The 15,028-nt window shown below is 37.7% G+C and overlaps 1 protein-coding gene across 1 annotated transcript in view; it reads right to left on the bottom strand.

Annotated features, from left to right (window-relative positions):
• The window catches only part of PLCZ1 (phospholipase C zeta 1), a 44,984-nt gene that overhangs the window by 6,234 nt on the left and 23,722 nt on the right, over nucleotides 1–15,028 (bottom strand). Inside the window, exons 8-10 of the mRNA XM_027905216.1 lie at nucleotides 14,258–14,414; nucleotides 12,519–12,635; nucleotides 2,107–2,279 (exon numbers count right to left, since the gene is read on the bottom strand). Coding sequence (XP_027761017.1) covers nucleotides 2,107–2,279; nucleotides 12,519–12,635; nucleotides 14,258–14,414 — 447 coding nt within the window. The remainder of the gene's footprint in view (nucleotides 1–2,106; nucleotides 2,280–12,518; nucleotides 12,636–14,257; nucleotides 14,415–15,028) is intronic.

Here is a 15,028-nt window from a genome sequence, read left to right as displayed (position 1 = left end):
TATCTCAGGACACCTAGGAGATAATTACCATCTATGCATAATCTCCTTTTTAGAAATCAGTGTATGGAATGTATGAAAAGAGAGAGACAACCCTGCAAGCCTAGGGGAAAGATATGACTCCTGATCCTGGTCTCAGGACTAAGCATCAAAACTCATGATAGAGATTCTTATTTCCCTGCCAACCAACAAAAAATCAAACCCCACAAATTCCACCTTTTGCTTAAGTATTTTCTGTGACATCTTGCTCCAAGAAAAGGTCTAGCCTGACACGGAAGAGCAGTAGCTCACACTGATGCTGTCCCCTTTCTTCCTAAAAAATAGCTACTACCTTCACTAGAAAGCTTTGTAATCACTCGTGGGCTGCCCACTTTGAACCTGGGGAGGCTCCTTGCCATGTCCTGAATATCATGATGAAAATGTAGCCCCACTGGCCAAGACTATTGCTAGACCCAGTCTAAGTTCCCCGTGGGGTGGGAAAAGAGTGAGCTCTTTTCAGCACATGATAACCACAAAGCCAATTAAGTTTTGAGACTCAAGGTGGAGCAGACATACAGAGAGCAGTAAAAAATGTTGGGCTCAGAAGTCTCCTCATGAAGCACCTGGAATAGTTGTACTTGTCCCTCAAAGGCTATATGCTTCTTGTCAATGGGAATTTTGGTTCATCAGCTTAAGAGAAGGATATTGAATTCAGTAAAATCAGGCCTCGTGTGATTTTTCTGTTCACTTCTGTTCTTCATTGATTGATTCATTCTCAGTCATTCTGAGAGATTTGGGCCCTAGATGTTTTGTATCTTTGCCTCCTGTTAAGTAATTTCTCTACTCATCAAGTTAGTAACTTTTTCAGCAGAAACTGCTTCTCCTTTGACTCCTGCTATTTTTTGTCTTCAACCACCATGTCCTGGGTTTTGCTGCTGACTCTGTGGATGGAGCTCCCTGTGCCCTGCAGTCCCTCAGCTGGTGGGATGCCCCTGCTCCTCTGTAGCCTCCACCACCCAGCCTGTAATCTCAGACTGTGCCCTCAGCCTAAAAAGCTTCTTCCACACTCAGACATTTACTTCCCATTGTCAGTGATTTTGTCTGTCTCCTGCATTACAGGTGGGGAGTTCTGCTCATCTTAATTAATTCCTGCTTTATACAAATAAGGGCTAAAATAATTGAGGTATTTGCCTGGCTGCTTGAAATCATTCAGCAATGTCTATTCATAATTGGTATGCTCACTGTCAGGACACTAAAATGGTCTTGATTAGGTGCATGCATTATGTAAGTACTTCATAATTGTTATTAACTAATGTTTTATCTCCACTCTTTATTTCTCTGAAAGAAACAAAATAGCAATTATACACTAATTTTATGCTAATTAAATGACATTTATGCAAGTAGTGTACTGTGTAATCAGAAGTATCAAATTTTCATTGGGAAAAGGTAGTTTTCTAACTAGTGAACAATTATAAAACATCTATTTGACCTCAAAACCAGGGTTTTTCTAACCCATTATTTGTAAATGACATGTATTTCTAATATTTTCAGGAAGTACATCACATTTTAATTTGGGAGAAGTAGAAATAATTCAAAGTCTTATTAATTCATTCCTCCTCACACTTATTTATATTATTCTAGGATGACAAATAGTCTTTTATAGATGCACAGGAAGATAATCAAACTTAAAAGAAGTATAAAGCTTCCCGTCATATCTTTAAACATTACTATTTGTCAGTTCACATTATAACAGTACATATGGTAATATTAATATTTAAAGAAAAAAACACCAAAAAGGCACATTTGATTTCTGAGTTCAGTCTCCACAACCACAGCTGACCAGTCCCTTTGTCAGCTACACTGTTTATATTTCTGTACAAAGCACCACGAAAAAACTATATATTTTTGCAAACCCTTACAAGCTCTGAGCACCCACATATTTTAGCAAACCCCAGTGAACTACAAATGGGAAGCAGCAACAGATACTATATGAGAGTTTTATCATCTTGTTAAAAAACAATATTGAACTTTCTAACAACCAGAAGGGGGGATAAAATGAGAAACCAATAAGAGATAACAAATACATCCGAACTACGTAACGTTTGTTTTCCCATTTTTAAATAATCTTACCCTTATTGACAGAGACATTGGTTTGCTGTAAGCTCCCACGTTTTTAGGTGTAAATGTTGTGTTGCGATCTCTCAAGAACTCAGGTTTCAGGACGTAGCCACAACCACCGTTGTCTAGGAATTTTCCATCTTGCAATTCCATTTGTGTTCCCGGTGTCTGGAAGTTTAAGGCCACTGTAAAATTAGATAAATATTGATTTTAGTGAATTAGATTTGAGACCATTTTATGAAATAAAGAGTAAAAAAAAAAAGGCAAATGGAGTTAGAATAGGTATATCTTTCAATTCATCTGTAAGTTCCTGTTATTTCTCCTAAATTTAGCAGCTTTCAATAATGAATTATTTGTGCACAAAAGCAGTGCACTATTTAGAACTGCACCACATTTTAAGAATTACCCTATACATCTTTTTTACTTTGCAGTATGTCACGTGTTTTCCATTTTCTTTCTAAATTAGACCTTGGAGAATATGAAAGGAGACATCTTTTTTCTCTATGAGAACTAAATTCACATACTAGTTCCTCTACAGCAGCAAGACTCTGCACCCCAAACTTGCTAACAAAGTTCTGGTGCAGAAGGCAAAACTATAGGATTGTATCTAACCTTAGTTATGGTGCAGAATTCATCACAAAAACATGTCATCCAGAAAATCAAGAAGCTTTACCTTAGAGTTAGAATATCCAGTGCAAATACATATAAGTTTATGGAAGCAATTTTAAAAGTGTTCCTAAATTTATGTGAGCACACTCTCTTCGAGTTTAATCCTCCAGTATTGGTGATTATTGTCAGAACACACCTGACAGATTTTCCTTTCCTTGGCAGTTCAAAACATTCTTGGTTTGCTGCAGCAGCAGCAATAATACAATACACTTCTAGTCAACAGGATATTGTAATTCATGAGATAAAGCCAACATTGAAATAGACCTGTTTAATGAAATTTTCCCTATTCCAGTGCATTAGAGCTTCCTGTCACATTCAAAATAGAAAATGCAGAAGTCAAATCAGTGAAGTGATAACATGACATGTGTTAAATAGAAAATGATAAAAAGTCATTTACTTGATGGCTTGGTAAGAAAAAAAGAAGGAAGACTTTAGCAGTTTAAGTGAGTCCTCATGATTCAGGAAGAAGATGTTATTACATGTTCCAATGAAATGATATAAATGTACTAAATAAAGATCTGGCTCAATTCAAAAATCCTCATCTGATGTGGAAAATGCACAAAATTTTTTTCACCGCAAAAATTATTTGTTTCTTCACTGCTTTGATGATCCTTTTAAAACGTCCCGTAGTGAACAACAAAATAGGAATGAAGTAGCTGGTGCTACAGGCCTGGTATTTGCACTGCACATGTGTTTGGTGGGGTTACCTCAGAAGAGCTCTAGGCTGGTTCCGTGGCCTCAAAGTCAGTCAATGGCTGGAACACACCAAGTGTTCCCTGTGTGCATCATCTATTTCAGCTGAAAGGAATCCTATCTGTGCTACCTGAGATTGCTCTGCATCATGAACCAACATGCAACAAGTAGGAACAATTGGAAATCTTGCCTAAAAAAACCCAAACAAACAAAAAAACCCACCCAAACAACAATGACAAAACACAACATGCACTCCTGTTTTGAACTAATCGCTAACGTAGATGCAGAGATAAATTTTGTCTCAATATGCAAAGGACAACAAAAATCAAAGTTCAAAGTGTTCGTATTGCCCATTGCACATTTTTAAAAGAGGGTAAGTATTCTCCTGGTGCGGTTTTGGCAGTGGTTCACAATTTGTTTTTTTATGAGTCAACACATCATCCAGAAATGGCCCCAAATGTGGTGCTATATGACGCTTGTCATATCTTAATACATTGATTCAAGCTGTGCAGTGATGCTACAGAGCTGCAACCCCAAGGGCCCTGGAAGTCTGAGCCCTGGTGCGATCTACAGGCAACCCAAGATCTCTCAGTTCACAGATGATTCCTAGGCCATACTCAGAATACGCGGTTTAAAAAGTGTAGCTCAAATTAGGCAAATCGAACAGTCGTAGCTTCACATAGCAGCTTCCACACGATGAAACAAATTACATGATTGCACATAATGAGACTATTGCTAAATTTGCCAAGTTTTATAGGCTACCAAGCAGGAAAATCTGATGTAACAACAGAAACAAGCAAAGGAGAATAATTCACGTTTCATCATATTAGGAAAATTACTTTTGCAACACATGTGAAGGGCAATGTTATTCTGAGGTAAAATTAAATTAGGTGAAAACATAGTGTTGATGTTTAAAGATAAGTTAAAGACACACAGCACAGTAGTTTTAATCTACCTACTGGTTTCTTGGCATTGCAAGTTTTAAGGTGATTAAGGGAGTGTGAAATTTTGCGTGCTATTCTCTGAGATGCACACCTCTACTAAAACTGTTTGCAAGGTTTGCAGCTGCTTGGGGCCTCCCAGGACACTGCTTTATGGTGCATTGTTGATGCACAGTTTTTCTTTTTAATCAGATGCAGTTATAATCCTTACACTTCTTGAGAAATGGCAAGGATCATAAACTAAAGCCTATGCCTAGAAGTGTGGGCTTAGCAACATCTTTCTGCAAGGAAGACTGAATTTCTACCCAGTGTTTCATTTTAGTTTTGCTGAATTCAAGAGCAGAACTGTCAATAACAACCTCGGTATTGTTGTTTTATGAAACGGTAGAAATTTAATGCATGTATGAAGAGAGCTTTAAACTGACAATTTCTTTTGAAAAGAAGCCTAAATGTTCTTACAATGAAACCATCTGAGCAGTACATCATCTTAATGTATGGATTTCATGGGGAAATACAGACACCTGAAGTTAAATGTATACACTGCTAAACTTTCTCCTCAGTCCTTTCATTAAGCTCTGAAAGCCTTTTAATGTTGACACCAAAATCAAAACAGCAAAGCAAAACATGGTCTTGGATGACAGCCTGAGCAAAGGAATTCCTCAGTGTGATTCCTGCATCTGAAATGGATCTGCCTTCCTGGAACCACGAGGCCAAATCTCCTTCAGCTCAGAGTATTTAACACTCAAGTCATCTTGCAAAGTACCAAAGCTTCCACGGCTGTCCCAGTAGGCCCCAGATGTAAATAACTTCATAAAGCACATGGAAGTTAGGAAATTGCCTGGCTCCAAAAGATGAAACAATCCACAGTGCACAGAGGAATACAAGGAGTATACTTGACCTCAACCCTCTGTATCACAAGGAGTCAACTAAAGTCAGTCCCACAGCTAATTGCAGAACTAACAACCTTCTAAATATTTAAATGCAGTGCCCTCCATAAGCACTACCATTCTAGACAATTTATAGACTAAAAGCAAATGCTTTTTAAAACCAAAATGAGCCCTGTAACTATGATTTGAAGGCAGTTGAGGAAAACTGCACGTCTTTTGTAAGTGATCCTGCTTCTCAATTAATAGTCCTGTTGGGACATTAAAATTCTCATTTTTTAATTTTTTATTCTTTGCTTCCTGGTTCAATCAGCTATATTACGTACATAAGGTTTAGTGTATTTTCTCCATTTAAAAGGTAAGATTTTAAAATGGCTAAGGACACATTTGTCACCAATTTCTCTTAAAATGAGTTACTTAATTGCATTTTATGCCATTTAAAATCCATCTCAAAAATTTATGTGATTTCAAACAATATCATATGTAAAAACCATTCATTGCCAATGTTCCCATCTCCATGATTTACCTTACTCATTTAAGTCTAAAGAGATATAATAGATCACAGTTCCTACCCTTTTGTCAGCCTTGTTTCCATTCCCTCAGCTCTTTCCAATTATCTCTGTTCTTAAAGTGGGCCACTCAATGAATACAATGCAATTCTTTGCCTTAAATACTTAAAATTTGCACCGAATTCCACACAGACTGGGAAATGCTGTTGAAAACAAGACCATATCCTAATGATCTGGTATGTTGCCACTGGTTATGAGATGATCTATGTGACTGGATTTGAAGACACTGCTTTCATTCCGTGTTAGCACTCCCAGCTGGGCATTGACAGTCTGTCCTTTCTTCTCACATGCAGCTCGCAGCTGCACCCAATCCATCACTGCCCAAACTTAGACAAATGTTTCAGAAGTCCAAGAAAGATGGAGAGAGACTATTTGCAAGGGCAAATAGTGACAGGACAAGTGGGAATGGCTTCAAGCTGAAAGACAGTAGGTTTAGATTAGATATTAGGAAAAAATTCTTTACTCTGAGGGGTAGTGAGACACTGGCACAGGTTGCCCACAATACAAAGGGTATATTTGGCTACCCAGAGAAGTTGTAGAGGCCCCATCCCTGGAAGTGTTCAAGGCCAGGTTGGATGAGGCCCTGAGTAACCTGGTCTATTGGAAGGTGTCCCTGTCCATGGTAGGGAGCCTGGAACTGGGTGATCTTTAAGGTCCCTTCCAACCCAAACCATTCTGTGATTCTAAGTTCTCACATGGCTGGGTATTCCACATGACCCTTTTTCAGAGGGATGAAAGTGTTTTTTAAAACTGAGTATGAGCTGACTCAAAATTGGGATGCAAAGGGAGAATATTTAGTCATCGGATCACATTAAAATCAACTGAAGACACCTGAAGGAAGAATAAATGGTAGCATTATGAGAAATTGTCACCTGTTTCATATACCAATAGGCAAGCATTAATTTAATGGAGGCAGACTACACAGCAATGGGATCTCATCAGTAGTAAACAAATTCTATCAAAATAAAATATGATAATACCATCATCATCTGAATGATAAATACAACACTAATTTCTAAGCCTTGTGCAAGCATTAACTATCACAATGTGCTCAAGTACAAATAGTATTTCCCTTTGAATAATATTTTCAATGTACTAAATCTAATACGGCGTCCTATGAGTTTGCATAGGAGAAATGCAATGCATATGTAGTACCCTATAAGCCTTTTTCACTTCCAACAGATGTAAGAAAGATAATGTGCTCCATCACTGAGTGGTCAAAGTATGAAACCAGGGAAAATGGTCTTTTTTAAGCACTGTTTTTAACTGGGTCTATCTGAGGAAATAGAAAGACTTCCAGAATAAGCAAGCCTCTTTGCCAAATCACAGCAGCCTCCTCAGATGGCTCTGAGCATTGCTTGTTGGTCTGGTCTTGTCTTGACATGTCACTCTGATCCCCACTGCCATCTCAGGGGACTTAATTCAGGCTTGAGGACATACTGTCCAAAGTCAGTCTTTTAGGTGTCCTCAGCATCCCTTTTGCCTAGAGGTTTTTAATTTTTTTAAATCTTCATGCAGCTTTAGCCCTCTCGCCAAGCCTGTGAAGAGGTGAGATCCCACCCAAACTTTAGGAACAAGGACTTTGGTCTACCAGCAAAAAGAAAAAAAAATTTTCAGACTGTATGTATTTTTTCCTTCTCCTTACAGAATAAAATTGGGCTTTAGGTATTCAGATTCTAATTTTTATTAAGCTTAATTACAATTTCTGACTTTATTTGTCACTGACGTATTTTGAAATGGTTGCTCTTACTCTACAGACTCCTAATTTCTGAATGACCTACAACATGAGGGATTCTGCCATGGGAAAAGCAACTACTCTTTTGAGAACTGAGTAAATGCATAGCTGTCTGACTTGACAGGCTTAGAATGGGCAGTCAGTCTTTTTTTTATTGTCATTGGACAATTCGATTCAATAGTTTTGCTCTAAAGACGCTGTCGTTGGAAATGTTAAGAATTCAGCCCTTCGGTTCATAATTGCTGACGCTGTTCCTACATAACTACAAGTAGTTCTACTGGACAAAAAGATGTCAGATGATTAAAAGTCATCCATTGTCCACCTATATCTGTGAGTGGTTTCAATTAGGGATTCTCTCTTATGAGGTTCTCATGGGAAAAGTACTCAAAGCATTTCTGATAAATTACCAAATCTAAAATCTAAATTGATTTTTGCTATCTAATGAATGTGTCACTAATGAATATAATGAAAGTTACACTTCAGTGTAAATCTAAGCATCTTTTGCTTGTCATTTAACTGATTTCATTCATCATTAAACAGATACTTTTACCAAAAAATTTTTTAAATTTTTTTTACTTGTGTTCCTTGGCGGAACAGTGTATTTTACCAGCCTCCCTTTCCTGTCTTAGTCTGACTCACTGACACAGAGTTTAGAATAAGATCAGCAAGGATTTCAGAGGTGCATGTGCCCCTGCAATTTTTACTGTCTTTCTTTAAAATTTACAGGATTTCAGATAAACGATTTACTATTCTATTGGTTGTCTGAAGTGAAGGTAGCTGAAAAAACTTGATAAAATTAAATTCAATGTTTCTTGCTTTTAAGTGAAATTCCAGTGAAATACATACACCAAAAACTGCCTAAAAATAAACAGGCTACAGAGCAACCCAACAGCCTTTTCATAAACCTGACAGTAGACACATTTCTGCAGGAGAAACATGAAACCATCATTCAAAACAACTCCCAGACCTTGAAGCCATTCCGAAGGGAAGCTAAGGATGTTTAGGGAGCTTCATATATTGAATGATACTGTCCCAGCTAACTTGCACGTGTCTACACCTGAGTTAGCTGCCCCACCACAGATTGCGGTGATCAAATCAATGAAGTTTAATGGAAAAAAAAAAAAAGGTGCTTACTGGAAGTATTAGATTAATCATATCCCTGGAGTCTGCAATTCTAACAGTTGTCCAGTTGGGCTGAGGACTTATGGACAGTAAGAAGCAAAGCAACCTTTTTGGGGAGGTCCATAAACCAGGATGACTGTGTGACCTATTACAGCTGTGGAATTTTTTCCAGCTACACAATGAACACAGTTCTCTGGCATCTTAATATTACCTTTTCACAACACATTATTCATCAGTATTTAGTAAGATTTATGATAGTGGTGTGGAGACTATTCTGCAGCAGTTGGAGGATATGGAAAACAAAGGAGAAAGAATGTTAGAAAGAGAGTCTTATGAGCTCGACCGAAAACAGTGCATGGCCCTCCAAGACTGTGCATGGGTTCCCCTTTAAGCGGGTTAAAACACCTTCAGGAAGATCCCCCTTGCCTAGGAAATTAAATTGGGGAAATTCATCAGTTGAGTTCATTAGCTGAGTTTTAATAAATCCGATTTTCACTTCCTAAAGAGGAATTCTTGGACTGTTAAAACCATATTAGGAAGACATTTATAATATAGGTATTGACACACAACCCAAGCAAGGTCAGACTTCAGTCATTTTAAGTTGCACAGGTGAGGCACACCAAGATGTAAATAAGTGGGTTTATTTCCCCTAGATTAAAATCAGAGGTTAAAATCAAAACTAGTTAGAAAACTTTATATCACTCCTCTTTTTATGCATTTTTTTTAACCATATTATAGCACGCAAGATTGAGCCACAAAACAGATGTGACAAAACTGCCAAGCTACATTTCGATGTCACAGACCAAAACAAAGCCTAGAATAAGAAAAAAATCCATCATACAAGTGGAGGAACTTTCACAGTAGCATATAAATTTTTATGAGTGCTCCAGAAAGCAGATGCTCTATATGGCCCCTTCTGATACAAAACTCTGTACCTGCCATACCATGGTTTTCTCATATAACTTATGACGTTTTGGTGATTCCTGTAGAGTGTTTTGATACATGGATAATGTTTCATACTGCATTCAAAGGCCATATTCAAAAGGATATTTAAGTCTTCCTATTTTTATTTTCATTGAAGCTTTCTTACGTTTTGGATTTTTTGCTCTGCTTTTTTTGGTCAATATATTTCAACTGATATATGTTTATTTAAATAACTGTCCTTAATTTTCTTTCCCTGAATAAATCTTTACATTCATTTTATTTACTAAATAAAAAGGAGCTATGGATACACCAAACCAGTTCTTTCCAGTGCCACACTGCAGTTATATGCAGGAGGCATACTAATTTTCCACAGGCTATTATAAGGGTTTTTTTTTTTTCTCCATAAGACCTCTTTGTTCACAAAACCTATCCTTCTCTTATGAGTCTCAATTTTCAGAGAATGGACATGCAGTACCCAGTAATACTCAAAAGCGATTTTGTGGAAGCTCTGTACTCTTAACTGAGGTTTTCAACTTGCCTTCCTCTGGAAATTAGGCTTACACAATTACATGTCTCGTCCTCAGCCCCAACAAATCTTGAGCCTGTTGGACCGTTTCATCCTGCTTTAGCTGAGTGCCAGGCTGCTCTGAGTTAATATGTTCCAAGCAATTTAGGGAAAATTGCTGGCAAGGTACAGAGAAGAGCACTGGTTTGGGTCGATCTCTAAGGGAAGTGAAGGAATAGCTCAGCTCTCATCATTCCATGATGCAGAGGCCTGGCAGGCAGTATTTTATGTAGGTTTGAACAAAACCTCATATATTTTCTTTGCCCAGCCAGAAGAGTCATGGATGTCAAAGGAACTCAAGCTAGCAGGTGGGGGGGGGGGGGGGTAAAAGGAGCTGAAGAAGGCGGATAGGTGACACGGGAGAAATCTGAGAGTCCTGTGAACAGTTTTAGGGAAGTGACAGAAGAGATCTGTGCATGGGATGTAAAGTGCAATGGCAGGGAGACAGGAAAGGTATGTGGACTATGCAGACACAGGACAGACATAAAAATTAAAAGATCTGTGCAAAGTCAGTGGAAGGACATCGGGAAAAAATTCACTGAGATTCCCTCTGGGACCTGCATTGTGAAGAGCAGTTATATTTCTGCCAAACAGTTATCTAAAACAGATAAGGGAATTAAGAATAAATCGATCATGGTTTGGAAATAATATACGTGAAGAATTGTTTAAATCAGCCTATTCCCACGAGATTTTTTTTTTTTTTAATGAAGATGCAAATGAAGGGTCCAAGAGGGCAGATTTAGCCACTTCCTGCATATTTTCAATTCTTCCAGTAAGGGGCCCAAACCCCCTATACATCCAAAATCATATGTTTTCCATATTATTGTTTAGAATGAATCTTCTTTAAAGTATGCTCTGAGTAAACTAATTTTGAAAGACTTCGGTTCTGTCTCAGATCTAACAAATGGATATTTTTTGCAGAGATCAGTATGGAGATTTACAGGCTACAAAGAAAACTAGTAAACTGCAGCATGATAAGCCTGGGAGATTAATTCAATTTTAAATTAAGGACCTCTGGCCAGTGCTTCATCTAAGCATGAAACAAACTTACTAGTGTTTAATAGCAATGGGGAGAGTATACACAGTGCTCATCCTAAGTTCTCGAACTGTAGGAGCGTAACTGGGGGTACATTAGGGGGCTACACAATAAATAATACGTATGTGCATGATTGAGTGGAAATTGCACACTGTTAACAACATTTTGGAGAAGGTAACTTGCCACAGAAGATATTTTTGGAGATGAGAGAAGAAACCAGTGAAAAAGACAGCCTGGAATAAGGGTGACATAAGCTTCAGGGCCCTACAGGCAAAGTGAAATCTGTGCCTGTCCTTGGATGAGTGTGTATTTCAGTGTAACAAGGTGAGACCACACCTTTCACCTCTCGAAACTGGGAGCCTACGGCAAACTGCCCTCCTCACCCCAGAGTGTCCCTCAGGTGCCCTCGGCATAGACTCAGAATAAAAGGCAGAATATATATGCGGATGCAAAAAATATTGTTCTCTACTTTACCGAAGGCTGCAGAGGGCGTAGAAGACAGACATGGAAAAATGCTCTGTAAATGAGAATCTTTTAAACTGAAGAACAAAGAGATGAAGGAGCAAGATTGTCTCTAAAGCCGTTAAAAAGGGGAAAATGCTTGCAGGTGAGAGGTTTCTCAAAGCCTGCTGAGCACAGAAGTCATGCTTATTTTTAACAGTTTCAAATTAATGACTTGAAATGAAGGGAAGCAGGACTTATTTCATCATTCAGGGAACTTTGTACTGGAAACTAAAGATGCTAAATTTATGTTGCATCTGCACATACCCAGGAGACTCTCAGCAGCTCCCAGCTGTACCTGGGTATTGTGCTCACCAGGAATGTTTGAGTGGCTCCTTGCAGTAGCATATCCTATTCTGGGAATTCTTGGCACCACTATTAGTTGTTGTGCCCATATTTCCTGTATCTGTGCAACTTCAGTCACAGAAAACCACTGAAAACCCACAGATCCTTCAGAGGAGACTTCCACTGCTGTGTAATGGAAGCTTAAAAACATTGTATTCTTTAAACAAACTAATAACACACTAAATAAATGAATAAAATATAATAAATGGGATGTTTGGGATAAGATGCAGCTATCTAACACAAAGCGATGTTTATAATTACTAGGGATGAAAAATTGCTAGGATATATGGGCTGAAAGGAGAAGTTTATGTAACACAAAATGACACTGATGCCACTGGGGGAAAATATGTAACTTACATAACAAAAAAATACTCTAGGAAGCAAAAAACCTCTTGCATCTGTAACACCATGAATGTAATAGTCTTTGCAGACAAACATACCCATTTGACACCCCACATTCCAGAACTCTTGAGGATAATAATTTGAAGAAGTCATTCTTGATCCTCTCGGGTAGATTCTTGTGATAAATCTTGTAGTATGTGAAATAAACTCTTTAGCTTAAAAACAGAATGGTAAAAGCTTGGTAAGAAAAACTTTATTATTAAAGAGAGTCTACTCAAATAAATAACAATAAAAATACAATAATCTGACTCAGCAATGTTTTTAACTCAATATCATAACAATGTATTCTATTTTAACATTACCACATGCATTATATATTAATATACCACTTTTGAGATACAGCTAAAATCCTATTTTATAACTTCAATATTTTGTGTAGGTTTGACTCACATTTCTGCATATAATGCAGACTTTTGTTAAAAGTTTAATAACCAAGCATCATCCCTGCAGTGAAATATTCTGTTTCTTCACCTCTTTGCTAGGTAAATATATGATTTTTACACTAAAGCCTACTGTGTTCTCATGGAAAACTAAGACACAAAACAGGAAACTGCTCAAAGCCCCCTCATTCTTTAGTAGTTCAGTGGGAAAAAAATCACCCCAAGATGATCTTAGTTTGTTTGCTATTTTGAGGATTAAACAAAATGACTGAAGAATATCAAGACCAGTGCACAGCATATTTTTAAATGACACTTAAATGGTTCTTTTACAAACTTCAGAAGATAGTAAGTGGGTCGCTTTTCTTCCTGCTAGCAGGGTTCCTCCCTCCTCATATGCAGGCATAAACTACACAGATGTGGCAAACTTCAGGTGACTTCTATCTACACAACTCTTTTTTAATATTTAAACAAAAAATTATTCATTTCCAGGGTCATCACTCTGATCTTTTCCATCCTCCCTTCACCCTATTTTGGGGGTTTTTTGTTTGGTTTGGTTTGTTCCTTCTTTGGGTGGGGTTTTGGCTGGTTTTGTTTGTTTGTTTTCATATAACTACTTTTATGTTCACTAGATTGCCAGAGGAGCCAGAGAGGACTGTCTGTTGGCAAAATCCTACTTGTTTTGATGCTGTTCAGCACCATTCACCCAACCAACCACTGAATCACCTCCACAAAGGGGTGGGTGGCAGCTGGGCTGGCCTGAGTGAATGGGCATGTGGCAGATTCATTGCCACAGTCAGTGATCTCTCTCAACACTCCCTCGAGGCTCTTGGCAGGCAGCTGGAGCTCAAACAGCAGAGGCTGCACTGTAGTGGCTGCACCAAACGGAGATGCTCCAACACAGAATGAGTTTTGAGTAACCCAGTTTGGCTGGTATGAAAGGTCTGGTCCAATGGAGCAAACTGCCTTCTCTGGGATTCATCCAATCTGTTAATCTTATCTGCAGCTCTCCCTAAAGCCAGAGGGACTCCATGCCCAACTCCAGAGAGTGCTGAGACCAGACAAGGAAGACAGTGTGGAATCTATTCCACATGCTTTCAAGTATTGACTGTAACTTCTAAATTATTTGATGCAGAAAACAATTAATCAAAAGGCAGTCATACATTTTATAGACTGTGTTAATATTAGTTCTTATAAAGCTACATGAAATTAAAAGAAAGTTGAATTTCAATTTTCACAACCAACTGAAATTAAAAATGCAGTGCAAAGGACATTTCTAAAATGATATAATAAAAACAACCAAATAAAATCAGACAGTATGGGTTTCATAAAATTTTAACCCCTGACAGGGAGCCATAGCAACAATGAAAGTTTTAGCTGATTAAATCAAAATAAATTACCTGAATTTTTTACAAATTTTCGTGCTTTAGCCTCTCCAATTGAGTTATTTTCATAGCACTTCTGATTCTCCATGGAATGCTCAAAGCTCACAAACTTTGAAGATTTGGTATAAACCACAAGGTCTGACAGTGCAATGGCAATTTTTGGCTTCTTCACCTAATAATCATCATATGAATAATGGAAAAATAAAAAAGTCACAATTTTCATATTTCATTATTATTATTACCATTATTGATTCAGAGAAACTACCATTTTGCATGAATAAAGTATGAGAAAATATGTCACAGTTAATGAATTTATGACTTTTGATAGTGAGAGTTGATACAGCCAGAGATAACTAAGGTTATTGTGTTCATGTTTATCACAGCAACTGTAGGGTGAATGGAGAGATGCTGCCAGTGCTTCCTATCCCAATGTTCTTTTGGATAACTTTATAATTTTCCTCATTCTGAGATTGCTATGTAAATTAACATAATTTTTCATGGCTTTAAACATTACTCATTTAAAATATACGTCCAACTTTATGTTCACAAATACATAAAGTACAAGAAAAGATCAATAGCATAAACTCAACTACAAAACGTAGAATAACAGGAGAATATTTTACCACGCCAAGCAAATTAGTCATAGGCATATTCCTCCAAGCATTGCTCTGAAGTTAGGAAAACTCTTTTCTTCTTCAATCAAGCAGAAAGTTCTTTTGCCAAAATCTTTGTTTAGTCTTCCTCCATTGCCAAAGCAAGCAAAAGCAAAGGGACTGAGATTTTACC

The sequence above is a fragment of the Empidonax traillii genome, unplaced genomic scaffold (genome assembly GCF_003031625.1).
Source record: "Empidonax traillii isolate 1590-97213 ecotype Southwest subspecies unplaced genomic scaffold, ASM303162v1 scaffold1131:size219079, whole genome shotgun sequence".
Classification (NCBI taxonomy): Eukaryota; Metazoa; Chordata; class Aves; order Passeriformes; family Tyrannidae; genus Empidonax; species Empidonax traillii.
The sequence above is the reverse complement of the archived record's forward strand: the minus strand, read 5'-3'. Positions and strand labels throughout refer to the sequence as shown.